The sequence below is a fragment of the Mus musculus genome, chromosome 12 (genome assembly GCF_000001635.26).
Source record: "Mus musculus strain C57BL/6J chromosome 12, GRCm38.p6 C57BL/6J".
NCBI classification, from domain to species: domain Eukaryota; kingdom Metazoa; phylum Chordata; class Mammalia; order Rodentia; family Muridae; genus Mus; species Mus musculus.
The window spans coordinates 44,997,136-45,021,417 of record NC_000078.6 but is presented as its reverse complement, the minus strand read 5'-3'; the positions used below and the strand labels follow the sequence as shown (position 1 = coordinate 45,021,417).

General features: G+C 40.3%; 1 protein-coding gene and 1 long non-coding RNA gene across 4 annotated transcripts in view; both read left to right on the top strand.

Moving 5' to 3' along the window:
- Stxbp6 (syntaxin binding protein 6 (amisyn)) overlaps positions 1 to 24,282 on the top strand; it is a 222,635-nt gene that overhangs the window by 53,701 nt on the left and 144,652 nt on the right. For 2 of the 3 annotated variants that reach the window (XM_006515667.4, NM_144552.3), the window contains exon 2: positions 1,763 to 1,951. The exons of the other annotated variant lie outside the window; for it this stretch is intronic. In XM_006515667.4, the coding sequence (XP_006515730.1) occupies positions 1,798 to 1,951 (154 nt within the window). In that variant the 5' untranslated portion in view covers positions 1,763 to 1,797. The remainder of the gene's footprint in view (positions 1 to 1,762; positions 1,952 to 24,282) is intronic. 3 annotated transcript variants of the gene reach the window in all.
- Positions 1,958 to 10,592, top strand: Gm38487. Its single transcript, XR_381564.3, has 2 exons — positions 1,958 to 7,754; positions 8,435 to 10,592. It is a non-coding gene; the product is annotated as a predicted gene, 38487 (long non-coding RNA).

Here is a 24,282-nt window from a genome sequence, read left to right as displayed (position 1 = left end):
TATTCATATCATCATAGGAGTTAATAAGAATCTGCCACGTTTAAGATTAGTGAAGCCTATTGAGGCATTGGAATGCATGATCTGAACATATTAACCTATTTAACAATCAGAACTGATTGTGCTCACTGAACCACCTCACTGGCCTGTCGGTGAAACATGTGATGTGGTCTGTAATCAACCCTTGCAGGACTGAGACCGTGTCTTAATTACCAAACACAAGGTAGCACATAGTGGGGACTTCTCTATCAGCCGGTCAGTTTCAGGGCACTCTGACGAAGCCTTTGAGCTACTGAGATGGCATATACCGTGCTGCCAGGCTGTATGCAGGACCTCAGAGTACTCTAAACAACCTGTGAGAGAAGGACAGCGGCATTCCCTGCACCTTCAGTTCTGGCTGGGACATGTGATGTTCATATGTGTATAGGTATGCATGCATGCACGTATGTGTGTGAAAGTGTGGAGGCCAAAGGTCAACCTTGGATGCCTTTTCTCAGTCATTGTACTCCTGTTTTATTTTTCAGCTCCATTGATTGGCCTGGCACTCACTGAGTAGAACAGGAGAATAGGCTGGCAGGCCAGGGAACTTGAGTTACCCCCCTGCCTCATCCTCAGAGCACCGGGTTGACAAATGCATGCCACCACAGCTAGCCTCCTCTTCTGGCAATGGAACTGGGGTTCTTGTGCTTTCGTGAGCTTTCTCCTTGAGCCTAATTGTGAATTTTTCAGTTGCCTGAATGAATATTGGTTAGCTGTGAATCACAGGTTATGTGTGACTTCAGTGGTGGACTGTAGTAGATTTGCCTAATATTCTTGAGCTGGACTCACTTTTAGATTGATCTTGAACACACACACACACACACACAAAAACCAAAAACAAAAAAAAAAAAACCCAAAAAAACAAAAAACAGAAACAGAACTTAGATCATCCTGGAAATATATCTTTGGGAAACCAAATACCTAGTCAGAGCTGTGACTGCGTTAGTACGTGTATTGTGGTGGAAACTGACTGCTTCATTTCTTTCATCCTTGGTCACCTGCTACCTGTTAACCACGGTGCCACCAAGTCAGAACTGCTGGGTGGCACTTCCAAAAACTTGGCACTAGTCAGACATGGATTTAAAATTCCATGTCCCCCAGGAGCTGAAGGAAACTGGGGAAGATTGGGCAAGTGTCCAGATGGTGACAAGTCTGTGCATTGGAACACCGGACAATAGTGCACCACAGGAGACCAATAACCAAGAGCTCTTTAGCTGATGAATGGAGGTGAGCAGTGTTAAAATGAATGGTCTTCCTTTTCTTGAATGGCTATTATGTAGAAGATGACATACTCATTTCCACCATGAATGCAGTTAGGAAAGTGTATTTACGTTTAAGGAGATTTGGTAGAGGCACAGAGAACTCAATTTAAGGGTTGTTAGACAGTGGAAAGACTTCTCCACTGCAAGTGTGAATTGTTTCTGGCAAAGGAGGAAGGGGACGGATACTGTTGTCAGGTACGGGAAGGCACAGCTGTGGTAGACACTAGCAACCCCTCTAGAGCCTCTTGCTTGCTGTTCATGTGACCTTGTGTTGGACATTTCGGGGAGTAGAAACCCACTCCCTTTTTCTTTGCATCTCTGTAGACAGTGCAACATGAAGAGCTGGCTATGAACGATTCTGGAACTCAGAGGTTAACCTGCAAACTGAACTGTAAACACTGGCTGCTCATTCCCGTAAGATCTACCATATCGTCAGTTCCAACTTTCCTTTTCTTTTTCTTCAGAAAATTCCCTGCGTGCCCTCCTGGGTGGCTCTACAATGAGTGCCAAGTCTGCCATCAGCAAGGAAATTTTTGCACCTCTTGATGAAAGAATGCTGGGAGCCATCCAAGTCAAGAGAAGGACAAAGAAAAAGATTCCTTTCTTGGCAACTGGGGGTCAAGGCGAATACTTAACTTATATCTGCCTGTCAGGTAATGAAATTTGTTTTAAGATGGCTAATTCTAAGGCATCCGGAGGGTCGCGTTTGTTTGGTACTGTCTCCCCTTCCACTCTTTTCCCGTCTTTGTTCTCACCCCCCATTCTCCTTTACCTGTGCCTTCTCCTCTGTTGATGAGATGCTAAGTTCAGTCTTCCGGCCCCTGAAGAGTTTCTGCAGAGCCTGGCAGGCCTCTCCTTATTTGTTCTTTCCTTCAGAGGGAGTGTCTGTCCGTCGGGAGTTTTGTTCTAGAACTCTGCTTGGTATTTGGATAATTGCTCACTACTAGCAGACTGGGCTTCACTTTTTAAAAATGTTATTTTTATTTTTCATTTTTTTGCTAGACTGTTGCCAACAGTTAGGAATAGTTTTTCTTGAGACTAGTATTGGTGCTTTCTGGATTAGGACAAAGAAGATTCCATTCACAAATCATTGCTTTGCCTGACATCCACACCGCCTTGTGAAGAATAACCATCTGTTTTTCAACACTTGAAATTTTGTTGGATTGTTATTATTTTTTCTTTCTGTTTGTGGTTAGAGAGATCTGTGGGATTTACTGTGGATACAAACCAAGGTTTTTTTTTTTTGAGATAAAATCCAGATAAATTTTTCATGAGCTTCTGGGTGATACTAAGCTGAGCACTAAGGGCATTTGTAATATTTTTCATGTGATATTTCTCATAATAGGAATGGATAAACCAAGCGTACCACAGTTCATCTGTTACAGAATCTTTCTGAGTTGTGGTTTGGGAATAAAACTTTAATTTTAAAACCTGTTTTTAGCTTTTCAACAAAATTAAGGATTAGTCAGAATTAATTTCAAGCTATCAGTGACTTCATCGGAGAGATTTGAATTTACAGGACTCTCATAGGTTGGAATGAAATGAGAGCATAGTACTTCGGTAGGTGTGCCTTAGTAATAGTTAGAAGTGAACTTTATATGCCCCAGTACAGGGGAACGCCAGGGCCAAAAAGGGGGAGTGGGTAGGTAGGGGAGTGGGGGGGGTGGGTATAGGGGACTTTTGGGATAGCATTGGAAATGTAAATGAGGAAAATACCTAATAAAAAATTGAAAAAAAAAAAAGAAGTGAACTTTTATTAGAGGGTGAGGGAGTCAACCTGGAAAACTATTCTTTGCTTCCTAAATATGGATTAGGTTGACCAATTTTGGGTATGCTTAGAAGACGCTTGTGTCTCTTTAGCTAAGCACTGACCAAAGAAGAACTAAATCAAAAACCAGTGACTACATTTCTCTCTCTCTCTCTCTCTCTCTCTCTCTCTCTCTTTCTCCTTCTCTCTCTCTCTCTCTTTCTCTCGATACTTGCTCTTTTTATTTTATGTTTGTGGGAGTTTTCCTACATGTATGTCTATATGACATGTATGTGTAATGGTGGTGCTGAGGAGGGTGAAGCAGACCTGTTGGAACTTGTGTTATTGACATCTCTGAGCCACCAAGTGTGTACTGGAGGCGAATACAGGCCTTGTAAAAGAATAGACAGCGCCCTTAATCACAGACCCAAGTTCTTCAGCTCAAAGAAGCCTTTCTCGGTACTAGCCCAGGATTTTGTTGATAAAATCCATGTCTTAATTTTCATGTTTTAAAATTTGGACCCCAGATGTTTTTGTTTTGTTTTGTTGCCAACAATGTACAAAGTATGTGCCAATAATCTTGTTTTGTGTTTTCCTGAGCACAGGCATATGATATGCTAATCTTTTTTAAAGCTTGATTCACTTCACTGCTCTGAGATTTCCTACAGAAACATAACTGAATGAAAAGTGTGTGGTTCAGAAAGCAGTTGAATTTTGCCTGGTCTCTACCTGTAAGCGAAGGACAACAATTTTTTTTTGGCCTTTCAATGGATATTATTATCTGCCTGTTTCTGATCATAAAGTATCTGAGGTGGTAATGGGAATTCTAGCAGGCTCCTCAAAAGGAGCCATAACCTTCTTCCTTAGAGTTAAAGATAATGACCTGGGACTTTGGGCTGCTGCATTCCTGTTAATTACCAAGACCGTTGGGTTGGAAATGACAAGAGTTTCTTTGTTTGGTTTTGTTTTTTGTTTTTATTTTATTTTGGCATTCTAATGCAGGAAAATCTGTTATTCTGGAAGTTTTCATCCTCATCATTTTGTTTTTTTCATTGTGAGAGGGTATGTGAAGTAGATTTGACAGATTAATAGACAATAGAATGAAAACCAGGGCAGAAAGAACCAGGTAGCTCTGACACACACACACACACACACACACACACATTTGTTGCATTCTGCTCTTTTACCTATAGACTTATAGGCTTCCTCTATTTTTTTCTTTATGTACAGCTTGGAGGCTTATCAGTCCTGATAAACTAATGTTTTAACTAGCAAGTTAATCAATATTTCTTATCTTTGGCCAAATGTCCTAGGTGCTGAGTGTATACTTATAAGAAAACAAATATACAAGTTAGGTGGGTTACTGTGGACATTAATTGCTTTAAAAGAACATCCACATAATTATAAACTATGAAGAAAGCAAAAGAAAAATACAAATATGTAGGTCTGGAAGAATTAGTCCTGTTTGGAAGAAAGGGCTTCCATGTCTTGAAGTGGGTTGTGGGAAGACCATTCAGGGAGAGGAAGGGTAGTCTTATTAGCGATGCAATCGGCCTCTGGGTTTTCCATTTCCTCTAGACTATTAGGGACCACTTCTTTGTAGCTGACTACAAGGGGGAGGATTTGAAGGGAAAGCAAGGATCACAGGCCTCTTCCTGCGCTTAGTGTAAATCGCCTGTGCTTTCTGGGAGCTTCGTAGATGAAAATCAACTCTTCATTTCTAGCAGGCAACTTTTGTATTCATTAAGGCAAGGTCTGCAATATTTTTTAACCATCCTTTAAACACTATGAAGCATTAAGATGAAGGAAAAAAAGAAGCTTGCAAAATATGCATGTAGGCGTTGGTATATTTATATAGTATCTTAACTAGTCTAGTATTTATGTGATTTTTTTCCCTCAGTGTCATACATAATTTATGATGTGAGACCCAGAGGTCTGTGACTATAAAACCTACTATTTTCAGAGAAGTTATATATTGTAAGGAAATATTTTCAATATATACCAAAGTAGAGGAAATAAGAGGATCTATAGTGGGTTTTTTTGCTATTATTTTGGAAGAAAAAAGGTAGTCATTCCAATTTATGCACAAGGAGATTGAACTTGCCAGTTTCTCACTGGACACTCAAGTCAACTTCTTTTTTTGGGGGGGTGGGGGTTGATAAAGGTGTGAGTATAATCTGGGTGTGGTGACACAGACTTTTGATTCCAGCACTTCAGAGGCAGAGGCAGATGGATCTCTGGATTCAAGGCCAGCCTGGTCAACTGAGTGATTTCCGGGTCAGCCAGGATACATAGAGAAAACTTTGCCTTATAAAATGAAAGAATGCAAGCAAATGAGCAAAAACTGTTCATATGAAAGTCTTACCAAATGAGCCAATCACAGAACCGTATATATAACCATGTACTTAGTAAATATGTCACACTTAGGAAATTCCTCCCATATGACAGGTTGTAAATTCCTAACAACAAAAACCAAAGATAATTTACGTCTCCAACTATGTTGAGTGAATGAACAAAGTATTTTATATCTATGCGGTAGAATTTATCCAGTAGTGAAAAGAAATGAACTACCAGTGCATGTGGCCACATGGACAGACATGTGTGGAAAACATCATTAGGATGTTCAAAGCTAGAACTGGTATGTTCTTCTAAGTTCTTCACAGTACCTCCCATATTTCTAGGTGAAGTTATATGTTAAGTACTTATTAGAGGCTGCTATTTGGATTTAGGACTGGCTTGTTATTTGGCTGATTCGGGTATAGACTTGGAACTATTAATACATTCAAAGGATAAAGATCCAGCTTATATCCCCATGATAATTTGGGTTTGTAAATTAAACTGACCCATGCTAAATTAAAATTGCTTTGTTCTTACAGTTCACTTTTCTGCTGAAATCCTGTAATTTCCATCCTTACAACCTGTTTACCTGATTCTATTTTAATTTGGTATGTATAATATTTGATATTAGCTTTCATATTCATAAATGGATCCACTCTCTCGCTGGCTGCTGCTATGTGCCCACAGAAGGAGCACATGGAAACCAATTTTTGTGATTAGCACATTCTTTTACATATCTTGATAGAACAGAAAAACCTTAGTTCTTCTCAAATTATTACAGATTTGTAGAACGAACAAAATTGTGTTTAAAAAAAAGTTCTGAATACACTCTGATGAAGTAATTATGCAGATGTGTTCCACAGAAGGCAGTAGATTAGGAGGACGGAAGCTGGTGCTTCGGCCCTGCATCTTAGCAGCTGTTAACCTTAGTGTTCAAAGGAGTAACCCTGGAACCTTTTGAGGAACACTAACGCTGGCCTCTTCCAGGACGCACTAACTTCACCAGGAAGCTTGTGGAAAACCACCTGCATTATGCAGGTATTAAATGCATTTTACCAATTGAGGGACTTAGACTATGGACTGTGCACTGGAATATGTGACATAATGCCTTATTTGGGGTATTGGATTTTATTTACAAGAGTACTTTTTAGTTCCCTTCTACAGTTCTACAGTTTTATGTGCTTCCATTAAAAAGTAAATCTAGGCTGTTGCTAACGTACCCCCATGCCTCTGACTTAGCTCAGGTGGTATCCAAAAGAGTGGATTCTTCTCTGTTTACAGGTGATAGAGAAGTGTTCCTTTTTCATATGCCGTTTCTTCCTATTCATGTCAAAGGCATTCATTAATAGACATTTATACAGGTGTAGGACTTGTCAGGGTATGCCTCTATTACAAAGATTTGGTATGTAAATTCAGCCATAAGGTGAAGGTGAAGTAACTTTGGAAAGCAATGAAATCCAAAACAAAGTTACCCTTGTTATCTTATTTCTGTTAGTTTTCTTGTAGTCTTTTTAGTTTTATAAAACTGCAATGTTCTCTGTAATGTTTATTGATAATCTTTCTCTTTGTAATAATGAAACCATTGGTTAAAATAGTCATAACCGTTGGCTCCATTTCTTTCCCTATGGTCATCCATTCTACCCTTACAATACTGCTGTGATGTAGTTCTTTTCATTTTTTTGGTGAGGAACTGAAGACAGACATGAATTAGCTTGCTTAAGAATGTTGTCATGAGTAGCAGTACCTGGTTTTGAACCTGGGTAGCTTGACCCTAGTTTGTGTTCCCTTAATGACTGTGCTCTGCTTTCTACTGGTATAAGAGTTGCGTGAGAATTCCAAAATCAGGTGTCCTTCTTCACTATCTCAAGCAGCTGATGAGCATTCCTTGGCCTTGCCTTGTTTCCTACAGGTTATGCTTTCGGTTTTGCTGGATGGTAAGATTTGTAAGCCAAGCTGTAAATCTCATACACATTTAAAGGTGCTACTAGTAGATATATTTGAGTCTTAGAAACCGACTCCCCAGAGCAATTCAGTGTCTCCTCATAGTGACCTGGCTATGCACAAACTTGGTTTGTTTGTTCATTTGTAGAATAGAAGTGTTCTTAGGTGTTCTTACGATTCTAGGCAATTTCTTGTGAAAATTAATAGTAATATCATTATCTTTTTCTGAAGCCCCTTTGAACAGATGAGCCCAACAGTAGACAACCAGGAAGTTACTATGTACCATCTCAGTTAATCAACATGCTAGCTTCTGTTATTTCTGCTCTCCAGATGACCCAGCCAGAGCTAAGAGGATAAGTGCCCTGCATGAAGTGGAACAGCGAGAGAACACAGGGCTGAGACCACACGCAAGAAAGACTCTCTGCTCCAAAGTATACACACTTTCAAATATTTTTCTCCAACACAGGGCTAGGTCTGAAGAACAGAGCTCTCCCATTCCCTTAACACAACATGAAGACATTCCTTGAGCAGAATGCTCTGGTCTCTGGGGAACTAGAGGAAGTCCTGGCAGGCACTTTAGCTTTTCTAGTGGTTTAGCACGCAGGCGGAGTTTGCTTTTCCCATTCTCTCCTGTGTGTGTTCCAGGACCCAAACCAGATGGAAACAAGGGAAAGCTCTTGACAGAGGCTGATGCCAAAACATTTCATTTAAAAAGGAAACGCCATCTGTGCACTCTCCCACCACCCAGCCCCCTGTTTCCAGGAGCAGTTTCACAGCTGACTCACTCACTTGTGTTGGATAGGATTAGTTTTCAGTAATTGCAAAGGTAGAACAAGTGGCTAGGGAGCCCCGGAGACAGAGTTCCCTCTGGATTGTGGCTAGCAAGGCAAGGGGCTGTAGGTATCCAACAGCAGCTAACCAAGGGGGGACTGTGGTCAATCACACACGTGGTTCTTTGGTTTGGGGCTTTTCTCAGCTTGTGCTTTTAGAGGATAGTGCACTTTGTCGTGATGCTGAGACATCATCATCTGGGATTGATCAGTACATTGTGGGCAGAGGTGTGAATTCTACGAGTCTCTCTTATCTTCGCATTTCTATCCCTATATTGTAGAGCACCAACTTAGACATCCAGTTAGTGTCTGCTAAGGCATTGATTGATACCCTACTTTGCCCAAGCTTTGAGGCTCAATGTTCTGATCTCCAAAGTGGGAGTGTCTGCTACCAGTACTCGAGGATCGTTTAAAAGGTAACTGGGCTCTGGATGTATCTATGTAGTGCCTGAAACAGATGCCATTCAACCTGAGCAGTGTCAGGTTTATGTTAGGCAATGCTAATTCATCGGCGGGGTTTTAAAATGTATGGCTGTGACAGACATGGATACTTGCATCATGTGAAGCACTGTCACACAGCAGATCAGATTTGGTTTCCTTTGGGCTCCCCTGGGGCTCCCTGCCCCGGCTTCACTGGCACTCCTTCCTGTGGTCCACCCAACAACAATCGCAGTCATTCTGATCCTTGCTTTCTAAGTCAGCTTCTCTTAAATCTCTTTACTCCAAAATTATTTCCAACCTCCCTCCGCAAGGTCCACTATTAGCTGGCATCGTATGTATTGCTGTTCTGTCTCAGGGATTTGGGATGGAAACTTAAGGATCTGACCTCATGGGCGTTTATGGATTGCCCTGAATGTTGGGAGTAAGAACACGCTTAATCAAAGAACCCGCTCAGTCCGTCAGGTTCCCGTCTCTGGAACATGAGAGGCTATTTTTTTTCTACACCTATCTTCAGTACTTCAAAAGAAGAAACAAAATGGAACAAAACATTCTCTGGGGTCAGTCAAGTGCACTGCTAACCAAACAACAGAATTGGGAGAGGCTGACACAGATGCCTCGGGCCCAACTTTTAAAAGCCAGCTCAGGTTTTTATTTGTTTCTGCAATTCTTTCCTGTTACTGTGGTGTGTGTGTGTGTATGTGTATGTGTGTATGTGTGTGTGTATGGGGAGAGAGAGAGAGAGAGAGAGAGAGAGACTATGATTGATTAATATTTTACCCTAATTAGTTATGCTAAACCATATGCAGAATTTTCCAGAAGAAACAGCAACTGACCAGAAGCCCAGTGCACTTGGCAGGTTCTCCAGGACTGTAAAGCTCAGCCTGCCAATTGCCTACTGTTCTCTGAGCACAAGTGTGCTCGCAACCACATCCACACTGCCACTCGGCACTGCGCTGCTGGGGTTCCTCCGTTCTGTTCTGATCACCAGATGTGAGCCTCTAATACGGGTGGGCTTTAGCAGCAGGGACCTCACGCACGCCTGCTGAGGTTCTCTGGTTTCCATACTGCAAAGCCTGAGCTCAGGGCTAACTCTGGGGTTTAAGATGGATCAGAGTAGCCGAGGCTTCCTTTGACTCTGCAGAAGTTGCTCTTACTCACAATGAGATGCTGCTGGTGTCTTTCTCTCAGTTCCCTTTAAATTCATTAAATTGCTGAGCAGAAGATTTTATTCCACCCAATGGTCCAGTTACCAAGGAGAAAATAGGGAAGTGTCTTTTGTCTTCAGACTTTGAGAGTCATCTAAAATGAGCGATTTATAAATGCTTCCACTGTGACCCGTAGTAGAAAGCTGCTGCCTTCGAATCTTCAGGTACCTGAGTGTTTTCCCTGCAGGCAGAGCCTGTATATGAAGAATAAATGATCATTTAATGGGTGCTTACTACATCAGATCTTTTCTCACAGGGATAATTTTCAGTCTATGTTTCCTTCAGGAGGGCTATTGAGATCAAAATGGGGACTGCATTTTGTGTTTTAGTTGTAACCTCTATGATGATGTAATTTCTGTCACTTCCACCCACCTTCTGAACACAAGTTATTTTTTATCTACCATATGTGGACCCCATGTGGTTGAGGCTGTGGAGCTCATGTTAGGCTGCATGCAAACCATGCATCTGCTTAACAAACCACATTACTCTGTGAAGCCCATGAGTGCTTGGAAGTGGATTTGCCATGCCAGGCTTATACCTGTCTGTTATTCCTTAAGATCCAAGTTTCTATTTTCATAAAGGAAACATTGGAAGCTGAGAGTGGCCCTCCTAAGCAGCATCCGCTCAGTTCTGACCAGAATTCTTTCTATAGTCTATGGATTTATGAAGGTTAGAGCATTTCTCTGCACACTCGTGGATACCTATACTCATGTATATGTAATATATGAAACATACATACCCATATGCACGTGTGCGTATTTGAAACAAGTAATATATTACTCTACAAAAAAAAGGGAAGGGGAGGAAAAATCCAAATGTGAAATATGTACAAATCCTGACATTGGCTTTTTTAATTTTCATACTTTTAAATATTTCTTCACTATGATATCCTAGATATAATTTTGGCCTCTTATTTAACATGATAAGAAGAATTTTATTTTGCATATTTTTAAAGAAGATAACTTTAATGGTTTCTTGTCTACCACAGATCCATTTGTTTCTGGGCTGGCTGGAATTTTTTTTCAATTTTTTATCATGAGAAATAATGATTTTGACATTAGATATTTTGGACTTTGAGTTGCATTATTTAGCTCATGCTGAACTCAAATTTAAAATCTATTTGCTTTATTCCCCAAGTACAATCATGAACCACCAGGCCTGGTTTGCATGCATTGTTTATAAATGAATAAACTGGGAACTGTGTGGATGACTAATAGGAAATGCCTACAGTACTAGAGGGTAGTAGGGTATGACTGGAACTTTAGTCCTCTGTTCCCTATGAATGTTTGCCCTGGATGAAAATTAATTGATTTCCAAACCTTTTTCTGGGGTCTGAAGAGATGCTCAGAAGTAAAAGCACTAGCTAGCTGCTCTTGTAGAGGTTCTCAATACCCACTTGGTGGATCACAAATTGAGTTCTAGGGCTATCTGGTGCTCTCTTCTGGCCACCGAAGACATTGCTTGCACATAGTGTGCATATATGCGTGGACAAAACACTCATACATGTAACTGTTTTAAAATTAAGTCATCCAGAATCCCTTTAAAGTATCATATTCTATTCATTTTTGTGTATTTAACAAAGAGTGAACAATACTTAGGCTATTTAATATTCTCTCCCTTCAAGTCCTCTTTGATATAATAAGATCCTTGAAACTTTAAGGCTTATGCTGTAATTTGATTTCAACACACATAGGATGTATGTATGTATGTATGTATGTATGTATGTATGTATGTATAAGTATACTGCCATATGTGACTGAGGCTGTTTGCAGAAAAAGGGAAGAAGGTATTTAAAATACTTAAGAGTGCAGCCTGACCAGGTTGCAGAAGAGGAGCTTTGATGTCTGGCTAGCTTGACTGCAAAATCATTAGTCGTTTTCTATTGGCTTTGTTAGATGAGGTATTAGAGAAATAATAAATGTCAACCAAAATGCTTAGGCTTTTCATTTTAGGTCAGTGCACTTAATTAATAATTTACTTTGACATTTTATCAGATACAACACCTGAACCTACAAAGCAATGGAGTTAATAGGTAATAACTTCTTAGGGTTTTCCCCTGCACAATACTAGATATTCATGTCTACAAAGAAACCATAGTCATTCCCAAAGTTAATTCCAAGAACAAGAACCAGAACCAGAACCAAAACCAGAACCAGAACCAGAAGAGGCTCACAGAGATTGAATGGCTGACCTAGCATCATAGAACTACTGCTGTTAGGCGGAAGAAAGAAAGAAAGAAAGAAAGAAAGAAAGAAAGAAAGAAAGAAAGAAAGAAAAGAAAGAAAGAAGAAAGAGAGAAAGAAAGAGAGAGCCTAATATTTTACCTCTTTTTTTTTTCTTTTTCTTCAAGACAGGGTTTCTCTGTATAGCCCTGGCTGTCCTGGAACTCACTTTGCAAACCAGGCTGGCCTCGAACTCAGAAATCCACCTGCCTCTGCCTCCCGAGTGCTGGGATTAATATTTTACCTCTTGCCGACCTGATTTTTCCCTCTGGCTATAGCAGATGAGGAAGGAATGAGTTTCAGGTGAGGTTAACTTGGGTGTCTGAAGTGAACATCAAGCTGCATCTCCACAGTTCCTGCTCACACCATGACAAAGAGTGAACTGTAACACACAGTGAGCTGTGGGTCAGGGAGGCATCTGTCCCTTTTGAGCTTTAATGATTGTAAGGATATGAGTTCGTCCATAAAAGGCAGCTGTGCAGTTCTGTCCTTTTTCTCTGCCAGGTCCTTCTAGACATGGAGACCCGGAAAGTGCATAGGGGAAGTACTTTGAAAGGAAAAGCCTGGTGTTGTTTTACTTTTGTCTTTAATTTAATATCTCATCAACTCCCAATGTGTGCTGTACACACACTTCTAGTTGTACACTAGAATGCCTTCTAGGTCATTCACTGCAGTGTGGGGCAACCCACCAAGAGCTACATTCTATACATTGGACTCTTCCTCTCTGAGAAATCATCAGTGATTCATAGCTCCTTAGCTATTGGTAGGAAGCCATGAAGCACCAACCTCATGCTAAAATGTTGACTAGTTTGATCTTGGGCAGATAATCATGGCTGCTGTGTACCTTCCAGTACCATAAATGCTAGTCAATAAGGAAGATGTTTCTAGGTGGGTACCAGCTCTACTTCTCCATGTTCAAGTACATAAGTAAGTGTTGTCTTCAACAATAGAGCCCTACTGTCTGGTTATAGAGGTTAACCACTAGCCTTCACAGTATCCTGTGGTATTTACAAGGTTAGGAATATATCATTCATATATATATATGATACATGCGATATATGTGATATATGTGTGATATATTACAGATGTATGTAATATATTAGGAAGCCTCTATGATAGTAGGTGTTTATATGGCTTTTCAAAGGGCCTTTCATGTTAGTTGTCCCTCCCCACATTCCTTCCTTTACACTGTACTCCAATCCTCCATACTTAATCATTGTGTTCTAGTTTGCCATTTATCTCTTTATAACACTATACTCTATCTCCTTTTCTTTGGTAGATCCCCCAATTCTACCCTGGTACTTCTAGCTTACCGTCTGTGGTTATTCAATCAATATAAAGATATTCAAAATGTAAAAGCAAACATGCATATATATCTAAAGCATCCACAAATAGAAAATATGCATTTGTTTTTCCTAGGCCTGGGTTACCTCACTCAGGTTTCATTTCTCTTAACAGCTGGTTAATATTGTATTGTGTAAATGTACTAAAAAACTGAACATCAAGAAAACAAATGACCCTATTTAAAAATTGACTATAGAACTCAGCAGAGAGTTCTCAAAAGGTGTAACAAAATTGGATGGGCTAAGAAGCACTTAAGAAAATGTTCAATATCCTTAGCCATAAAGGAAATACAAATAAAAACTATTTTGAAATTTCTTCTACTGGAGTCAGAATGGCCAAGATTAATAAAACAAATGACAGTGCATAGCAGTTAGGATGCAGGGAAGGGGTGGGGGCAGGGCGGTGGGGAGATTTGTAAACTAGGGCTAGGAGAAGTGTAAGCTTGTACAACACTATGGAAATCAGTGTGGCACTTCCTCAGGAAGCTGGCAATAGATCTACGCCAGGATATACTCAAAGGACTCTCTATCCTACCACACAGATACCTGCGCATCCAGTTTCTTCTCTTCTCTATTCATAACAGTCAGAAATTGGAGACAGCCTAGACAGCCACTAACTGATGAATATGTCTGAAGTTTTTGAATGATTTATAGATAAATCCTGATGAGAGTTCTAAGAGGTCGTAATCTTGCTTACTGTACTAATAATTCCTAGCCAGTGGACTCTAATCCACTTGTAAAGTCTCTGACTTAAGAAATAGTGCCTTCATGTGGTGAGCATCCAAACACAAGGGGTGCCTGTCCCAGTGGTTAGCACCTAGTGGCGTCACTAGCACCAAAGGCACAGCAAATGGCGCCAACCTACCTCAAGTTGTCTGTTCTACCGAAACCTGGCGGATACAGTTATTTGTTTCCGTTCTAATGTTTGTTTTGAATTCCTCCGCATGTGACCATCTGCAGCTTTGCTTCTGGTACATTATCATCAGGACCAGCTGAGATTTATTTAGTTCTGAAGCTTCTTGGCCACTTGTACAGTTCTTAAAAAAAGGAAACCTGCATTTCCTTTCTGGACTTGCTTCTTATCGATTCATGCAAGGGAGTCTCCTTCTTTGCTGATACAGCAATGTCCTTGGTTGCTGGATGGGCAGTTAGTTCTTGGGACTAATGCCTTTCCTTTTTTTTGTACACGATTCTATGTTTCTGTTGGTTGTTATATTGCGTATGTATAGATTGTTTGTTTTAGGGTTGCCATGACAACCTTCTTTAGGAAAGACATTTATGAACTTAAGTTCCAACACAGTGGCCCCACACCCACAGGCTACATTCCATTGCCTCTTGCTTATGCCTGAAACTGTGTGTAGTGATAAGTCCTATGGGTGTATGCTGCTCTGTCTAGTGTCCCTATGATTCAAGTTAACTTAGAAATTAATACAGAGAGAAATAAGCAAAATAATAATAAGCAATTATTAACAGTGTACTGTAAGAAGGTACTGAAAACCTGAGCTTATTTCTGGAATTTTCTATTTAATACATTTCATTGCTGTTGACCACTGGCAACTGAAACCAGTGGAAGCTAAAGTAGATGAAGGGAGACTGCTGTATTCTTTCTGAGATCCAATGTGCCACATCTCCCAAGAGAAAAGTAAGTCATAAACCTCTCTTTCACTGGAGTTTGGAGCTGTACAAATACCATTTTTTTCCCTCTCTCCTCCAGCAACATAAGAGTTAGCCCTGAGGTTGAATTCCACTTCCTTTTCTTTTAAGCACTGGGCATCAAACCAGAGCCTTGCGTGTGTTACAAAGACACCCAGCCACTGAGCTGTGTCTTCAACTCTGTACTTAATTCTTTGAGTTTTAGACACCTAGGGCGGGGTAACCCTGCTCTGCCTGTTTCCCCAGCTATCGAATGCTACACGGGTGCCCTTGGCTGGCCAGTGCCTCTGCATCCTATCATGCCATCTGCTGCTTTTTATTCTGAAATCTCTCTTTCTCTCCCCTCACTGGCACTCTCAAAAAATCCAGCTACTCAGAGGGCCTAATCTAAAATATTAGTCAAGAAGTATTATAGTTCATAACTCCTTTGCAAACTGCAGTGTCGTTGCAAATGGACACATTGTCCTGGGGTTTGTACCTACAGAAGGTGACTTTGCAAAGCAGTGTTGCTATGGCTCCAATTTTTTGCATTTATTGAGCAATTATTATCCATGCTGTGCTTTCCTAACATTTACATTTGGGCTTGGTACAAACAATATGACAAATGCCTGAGATTTACCGGGATTTTAGAAGGTAGCCTATTTCATGAACTTTGTATTTCTTTTAACATTTGTGTGTGTGTGTGTGTGTGTGTGTGTGTGTGTGTGTGTGTGTGTGTACAGAGAATAGTACTGAAAAAACAAACCTTGATGCCAAGGAGCTTTGAGTTATACATTTTCATAGATTGGCTCATTAGCACCAGGAATACAGTAAATGACTCCTTTGGTTTCAGAAGCAATGCTTGTGTGTTTTTCTTAAAATCCCTATTTAACCAGCCTTTCAAATAAATATTTTTTGCTTACCACTGTGATGATTGGAGTCTTATTGCCAAGACATAATGTTTCAAAATTGCTTCCTTCCCAAGTCTCATAGCTCTGTGGCCACGGAGGTCAGGAGCAGAAAAGAACGGTTTTCTCTAGTTAATGTGTTCTTTGGGTCTTTGCTGGAAATAGCAGGTCATGAGCATGGGGAGAGTATTTCAGAAATGACTTGAGATTTCCTCATGGCCACTTTTAACTTTTGACCAGATGAAGGAAGAGACCAGTGGTAGTTAGAAATCTTGAGAGGCTATGGCAATTGGTTTACACAAATCATCCAGTGTTCTACAGTATAGTTAACTAGTTAGCATCACAACCTATTCTGTAGTAAAAGTAAAATTTGACCTGAAATCATTATATAGATTTAATTTACTATTTAGATAAGTATACAGAATCCAAGTGTTACTTCTGATTCTTGTGTTGTGACTGACATTTTGTGGAGGATCATTTTCCTAAGTTTCGTGTGAGTCACAAAGACAGAGTTGTTTGTGTATGTTAGCAAATTAGGAGTGATAAGCCACTGCTGAAGTGAATCTCTTCCACCATTCCTATAGTACCAGACTGGAGAAACGTGTGGCCCAGTATGGCTCAAGTGAGAGTTCTGTGTGCATAGTCTGTGATTCTTCCATTTATGTGTCGGTAGTAAGTCCAGGAAGTACAAAGGGATTTTGTAAAGGCAAAAAGTGTTGGGGGAGAGAGAAACATGAACTTTCTAGCTATAAAATATACAAAGTCACTTGCCCACTTAAAGCTGTAATTTTCACATACATAAAGGTTGATTGTGAAACTGGTGTGTGGTCATAGACACCTATAATCTTAATACACAGAGGGTACAGCATAGTTCAAGGTCAGCCGGAGCTACATAGTGAGACCTGTCAAAAAAAACGCCAAATCAAAATACTTATTTTAAAAAATGGAGTGCTATCAGGAGACATGCAGTGGCAAGCTGGTGGAGGTTTAACCTAAACAAGGCTGGATATGTGTGGAGGCTAAGTATGCTGGACGGTTCGGGTGCTGTCCAGAGTGTCAGTCATACCCAAGTCTGTTTCCATCTTGTCCATGTCTTTCTACCTCTGATCACAGAATGTGCTCGACCTGTGTGTACTTCTTTACTTTCTTGATAGTAAAGATTACTTGTGCCTTATGAGTTTGGTATGTAAGTTGTAGATCACCAGCTTCTGACCTGGTACATCATAGACCTTGGTCAGAGCTAGTTGACAATCCTGAATACACTGTATTTGGTGAAGAGTTTAGAATCCTGCTGACTGTGGCTCTCGTCTCAGGAATTGGAAGGGCCACAAGAGTATGTATGCTTAACGCTTAAAACGCAATATGTGTAAGTGCAGAATGCAGTGGGACACACCACTCGTCTGTGGTCTGTGTCTCTCTTACCTGCTGACATCCACAGTGCCTTGATCTTACCATCAGGAGAGTGAGGGCTGAGTTTTTGGTTTTGAAGGCAATGTCACTGTGTTGCAAAGCAATACAACCACACAAATACCTGCCTTGTTGTTTTGTGTGAGGTTTTGTTCTCCTAGACTTTGAGGACAGATAAACACCTACTGTGGTGGTTTGAATAAAAATCGCCCCCATAGGGAGTGCCACTATTAGTAGGTGTGGCTTTGTTGAAGTAGGTGTGGTCTTGTTGGAGGAAGTGTGTCACTGGGGGTGGACTATGAGGTTTCAGAAGCACAAGCCAGGCATGATGGCTCACTTAACCTTCCTGCTGCCTAAGGATCCAGATGTAGAACTCTACACAATTTCTCCAGCGCCATGTCTTCCTTCCTGCTTCCACAATGATAATGGACTAAACCTCTGAACTGTAAGCTAGCCCCAATTAAATATTTTTTTCATAAGAGTTGCTGTAGTCATGGTGTTTATTTATAGCACTGAAACTGTAACTAAGACACCTACCTTACTATTTTGTTTGAGTTTTTTTTTTTTAACTTTATTTTTAAGCTATGTGCTGTCAATTCTTAGTTTCTTCTTCAAATGTCTTTGTGCTATGGAGAGTCTAAAGCCCTAGTAAGTTGCTATGAGCTGCTGCATAACCAGTCCCTAAGGATCTTGAATTTCTTGCAACTTGATAACATTCATTCAGGATATAAAAGAAACTTCCAAAAAACAATTTCTCGTTTAACATTTTAGTTTTTCCATGTTCATTTTTATGCTAATGCAATTTGTTTGGATTTTTTTTTTTCACCTTCAATTAAGGACTTGCTTTGCACTGTCTCAGTCCCTGGCTATATCTTGCATGTCTCCACATGCAGATAGATGCAAAGCCCTTAGCAGCAGTTTCAGGAGCCTCTAGGTCACAAGGCTGAACTCCCCATTGAAGTCCTGTTCTTTTTCTGTGCAACATCAGTCAAAGGTGCAGTGAGTTTGGCCCCTTAATTCTGACCCTTGTAACCAGATCATTAAGAGGCAATGTTTTCTTCAAGTTACTTTACCCTGTTGTCTGTCAGCTGAACCCCTAAATTTCTTTTGTGCTTTTATTATATGTGAGGGACTCATTAGCCAACAGTTTACATGCTATAGTAAAACTTGGGCTTTTGAATCAAACACCCATAGGCAGATTTTTAGACACTACCTGCGTGAATGTGCACAGATACCGCTGAGTCAGGCTACTTCCCTTGTGTGTTGTTTCCTGAGCTCTGTGGCTGATTGTTTGGAGTGATTGTAAAGATGAAAGGTAACATGTGTGCTGCATTTTGCTTTTCTTCTGGCATCTAGTGGTTACTATTAAATGGAAGCTGCTGCTATGAGAGTTTACTGCTCAGTTAGTCCACTATGGTGGCACTGGTCTCAGGGAACCGGCTATAGAAAGTAGAATCCTATCCACAGGTCACCTCTCCGATATTCTGTGCTCCCTACTTCCTCTGTATTGCTGCTCTGGACCACTGCTCATTACTGGACTATGCCCAGATATAAGGATCATACTAAGAGCATAGGCAAGTAGGACAGTTTGAATGTCCCTAAACATTGCTGGTAATAAAAGCTCTTGTCACCAATTTCTCTCACAGACATTCTGTTTTAACTGTCAACCTGACACTGGCAATACACCTGGAAAAAGCACCTTAATGAGGAATCACCTAGGTCAGGTTGGCCAGAGGGCATGTCTGTGAGGGACTGTTTTGATTGTTAAATGATGTAGGAAGATGGGAGAAGAAAGCTAGCTGAGAGCAAACCCATAAAGATCCATGTGCTCTTGATGATGGGTGTGAGGTTTTTACTTCCTGCTTTAACTTGCTGCGGTAATGAATTGTAAACTGAATAATGAGCCAGATAAGCCCTTTCTCCTTCATGTTTCCTTTGGTCACAGTATTCTATTACAGTAACAGAAATGAAGTTAGGACTCATGCCTAGAGGGCTGTGTGTAGTGGACAGGGTATTTATACACTATGATATCTGTTCTTATCAACAAGGACAACAGCCAGATGCTTGGGAAGCAGAAGAAACAAGCAAGCAAGCAAACAAAAAGGTGATGAGTTTTTCCTTTATGCATCATGGGGAAGACCCAGAGGCTTCAGCGGGATAAAAGCAGAGGGGTTGCATGAGTGGCTTGTGGATATTTTGTCATAAGACTCCCTGGTCAAGAGAGATAGATAGCAGCTAACATGTTCAAGTGTGCATCTCATGAGCCCTTTTCCTACATGTGATGAGGGAACCCTATTAGCCATCCTCCTTAAGAAAGTTATTCTCTCTTCCTGCCATACTTAACATGATTCCTATGGACCAAGGGTTGAGCAGTAAGGAACTTTCAGATGAGAACAATCAAAAGTAGCTATAGTAATTGAACATCTGTTAAATGCCAGTCAATGGACGGCAACAGCTTATGTGTACGATTTCGTTTAGTGCTTATTCTAGTCCTCCCAGGCAGGGTCTCAGGACCTGCCCAAGTGCTGGATTTGCAGTCATGGGCTTCCATGCCGAGCTTCCTTCCTTTCTTTTCTAGACTTGTTGCCAATATTGGTTTTCACCTCCTGGGACGACACAGTCTTCCTACCTCAGTGTCCAAGCAGCTGGTACGACAGCATGTGCCACTGCTCGGCAGGGCCTTTCTTTTGTTAATAGTATGTAGCTCTGCTTAGTAAAAACTTCCTTTCCTTTTCGGTCATCTGCCCGTCTCTGTTATGCAGAGCAGTTCCATGGCTGCTCCCCATTTCTGGCTATTAAACTGATTTTACTGCAAGGAACACTGGAAGTAAAGCAGCCCCAGGATTCTCACTTTATTTAGAAAAGAGTTAAGGTTGGAAATGACTTTAGTTCCCTTTTTGTTACCTTAGTTAAAGGACTCCTCTTTTTCTCCCCCTCTCTTTGTGTGTGTGTGTGTGTGTGTGTGTGTGTGTGTGTGTGTGTATGTGTGTGTCAGGAGGGTGCATATGAGCAAAGGCCCACTATAAGGTGTCCTATATCATTTTCTGTCTCATTCCTTTGATCTAACTGTACCTGGAACTCACTGGTTTTTTGGCTAGGTAAATCTCAGCACCTCCTAAATCTGTCAATGCTGCTATTTCAAGCACATATGGCCTACTTTTGTGTGGCTACTGGAGATGAGAACATGAGTCCCCGTTCATGCAGCAGATCCCCAAGTAGCTTCTTGCACGTATTCCTGAGATGATAGATGGGCTTATCTTCCTGGAAAAAAGTGCTGGTCACTTTCATCCCTAAGCTACCAGCTCCTTAGCTGCCTCCTCCTTGCAGGAGTAGGACAGTTCCTGCAATTATATTCAGTGATCATGGGAGTATGGTGGTTCCACACTGAAGGAACGACTGTAGCCCTCAGAGTGGCTACAATCTACAGTCACTACTTGCTAACTAATGGCAAGTCCAATTTGAGTTTTGCACTTCTGTGTCCCTTTTGTCTATCCCTATCAAAGGACCTTTCTTTCTCTTATAGAACAGTACAGGAAACATGGTATGGAAAAATAATGAAAAATTGTCCATCTTAATCAGATCTTACCAGAGGTTACAAAGGAGGGAGCTACTGACACAGAGTAGCACGTAAAACTGCCTGTATCCACATGCTCCTTTCAAGGCCTGTAGAGAGTTGTTTTCAAGATTGTTTTCAGTCTTGTGGCTTGTTCAGCAAATGATTATTACAAAATACACATGCATCCACGCATGCACAAGTGCGCGTACACACACAGACACATACACATACGATTTTGGGGTCAGGGGCATGGAAGAATACATAGTTTAAGATAGAAAAACTATATTTAGCTTAGATTATAAACACTGATTACGTGGGAAGTTCAAGGCATAGTAAGGTTGGTTATATATTGTTTCCTTAAAGGCAAATTAATCTTAAATGGGCTGAGTATACACACACTAGGGAAACAGATTTGGTCCATAGTTTTAAATGGTCTCAAGGCATGTTATTAACTTGTTTGGAAGTACAGGAAAATGTTCAACTTCTGCAGGTCAAAATTACTTTCTGAAGAAGTTATTTCCACAGAAGGGTATACTGTCTTCTTACTTCCTCTTCACCATCTCCTCCATCTAACCCCAAATTATCAAGCAACATTCTATTTGCTCTGTATGCCTCTTACCTTGGTCAGGTCTATGTCCTTTTTTAAGATGTTGGCCCCTGTGATAGTATCAGTCATTTAAAGCCTCATTACCACCATTTAGCCTGAGTGACCATATACCATGCTGGCTTTGTTATTACGGCTCTCTAGAATAACTTGAAATCAGGTATGCTGATACCTCCTACAGGATTATTTTTGCTCAGGATTGCTTTGTATGTCTTGAGTTTTTTGTGTTTCTATGTGAATTTTAAAGAAGATTTCCACCTCCATTTCTGTGAAGAATGTCATGTGAAATTTCATGGGTATTATATTAAAACTATAGATTTCTATTTAGCTATATAGATTTCTATAAAGCTATTTTCACAATATTCTTCTAATCTATGAGAATGGAAGGTCTTTCCATCCTGTAATGTCTTCTTTGATTTCTTTCTAAAATGTTTTAAAGTTTTCACTGTAAAGCTATGTTGCTTCCATAGTTAGGTTGACTCTAAGACTTTTGTTTTGAGGCAACTGTAAATGGGAGTTTAGTTGATTTCTTCAGCTTGTTTTTTATTGATAAATATGAAAGCTACTATTTTGGTATGTTAATTTTCTGAAAGTGCTTATCCTAAGAGTTTTCTGTTATGGTCTTTTTGTTTAAGATTGTTTTATTCTTTGTATGTATGTATGTGTGTGTGTCAATCAACACACAAGTGTCTGCAGAGTCTAGAATAGGTTGTTGGATCCTCTGATGCTAGAGTTATAAAGGAGTTATGTGGCTCCTAACATGGGCACTAAGAAGTGAATGCCAGTCCAGTAATGACCAACAAATGCTCTCAAGAGCTGAACCATCTCTCCAGCACTTTGTAAAGTCTTTATGATCTCTTGTGTATGTAATAATATCATCTGCAAATGAAAGTATCTATTTCTTTATTTCTTTCTCTTATAGTACTATTGTAGCTAATATTTCAAGCATTGTATAGAATAAGATTTTAGAAATTTATACCTCTGCCTTGTTCCTTACTTTTCTGCAAATATTTTGGATTTTCCCCCCATTTAATACAGAGTTAACATTATGTTTGTTATATATAGGTTTTACTGTATTATGGCAAGTTCCAGTGGTCCTTAATCACTTTTGAAGCTTATCATTGAAGATGGGGTTTTGTAAAACCTTTCTGCATCTATTGAGATATGTCTTTGTCAGTGTTCTATTGATGTGAAGAGACAGCTTAAAGAAAGCACTTAATTGGGACTTACTTACAGTTTCAGAAATTTAGTCCATTATATTATGGTGGGAAGCATGGTGGCATGCAGGCAGACATGATACTGGAGAAGTAGCTGAGATTCTCACATCTAGAAATTAGAAATGTAGGCATCAGGAAGAGAGAGACTTGGAATAGGCTTTTTGAAACCTCAAAGCCCACCCCCAGTGATGTGCTTACCCCAACACGGCTGTATCTCCTAATTTTTTCAAATACTGCCACTTCCTGGTGACCAACTATTCAATTCTATGAGCTTATGGGAACCATTCTCATTCAGAACAATCACATTCCACTCCCTGGCCCCATAGCTTTGTAGTCATATCAAAATTCAAAATGGACTTAGTCCAACTTAAAACATCACCATAGTCTAGCACCGTCTCAACACCGTTTAAAGGTCCAAAAGTTCAAAGTTGAATGTTTCTGTTAAGACTCAAGGCAGTCTCTTAATCATAACCATAGGAAAATTAAAAAACAAAAATAAAAAAGCAGATCACATACATCCAACACATAGAATATAGAATGGTACAGAATTTCTACTCCAAAAGGGAGGAAAGAGAGCATAGTGTGCAAATCCTAGTTCAAAATAAGACCTGAAATCACCAGGGCAAAGTCCAAACTCTGCATCTCCATGTCTGATGTGAAGGTGCTCTTTAAATCTCCAGCTCCTTTGAGCTTTGTTAACTATAACACACTTCGCTCTCATGGGCTGGTTCTACACCCTCTCAGCAGCTCTCCATGGCAGGCATCCCACCATTCTGGTGTCTTCAATATTTAAAGATTATCAACAAAATCCAGGGTTTACCTTCACTGCTTCACATAAAAGTCTCTCTGGGCATTCATGCAGGGACACTCCTGGTCTCAGCACAGCTCCTTAGATTCAGAGAGATTATTTCCCAAGCCGTTTCTTGGAACTTTGACTCTAAAGTCAGAAATACAAGGGCCAAACTGCCTAGTTCTCCAGCTTTCTGAGACTGGAAGTTGGTCCTCTGCTTCAATTACATACGCTTCAGCATTTGGTTCTTGATGTTTTCCTTCACAGCTTAAGCTTTTCTTTAATTTCTTTCCGCAAGTTGGAAGCTTAGCAGGGTTGGGTTTTGTCATGAGGTCACCACTTCCTCCCATTTAGCATCACACTTTCCTTTAAACTTTTTTATCTGATGGAACACTGGACTTCACTTTATTATGCTTCCTGGTGCTCCTTTTCTTCTTATAACTGTATAGTTTGTATTTTTCCTTGCTCAGCTTTCTCCTTTCTGTTATAGGTCTGCTTAGGAGTGACCGCTAATAACCCCATGGCAGCATCAACACTAGACTGTCTTAAAATCTCTGCCGATACCACTAATCCAAACCTCTTCAATTTAGCATCAGGAAGATTCTTTTGAACAAGGACAGAAAACAGCCACACTCTTTGCCAAAATAACACACACAAAAACAATGGTCCCTAAGCCACTTACTAGTATTTTTCCTTTCTGAAACTTATTGAGCTGGGTCTCTGTATTCCAAATTGCCCCCATCACCGTTTGCACACATCTACTAGGATAGCCCATTAAGCACTGCATAAAGCATTCAACTGCTT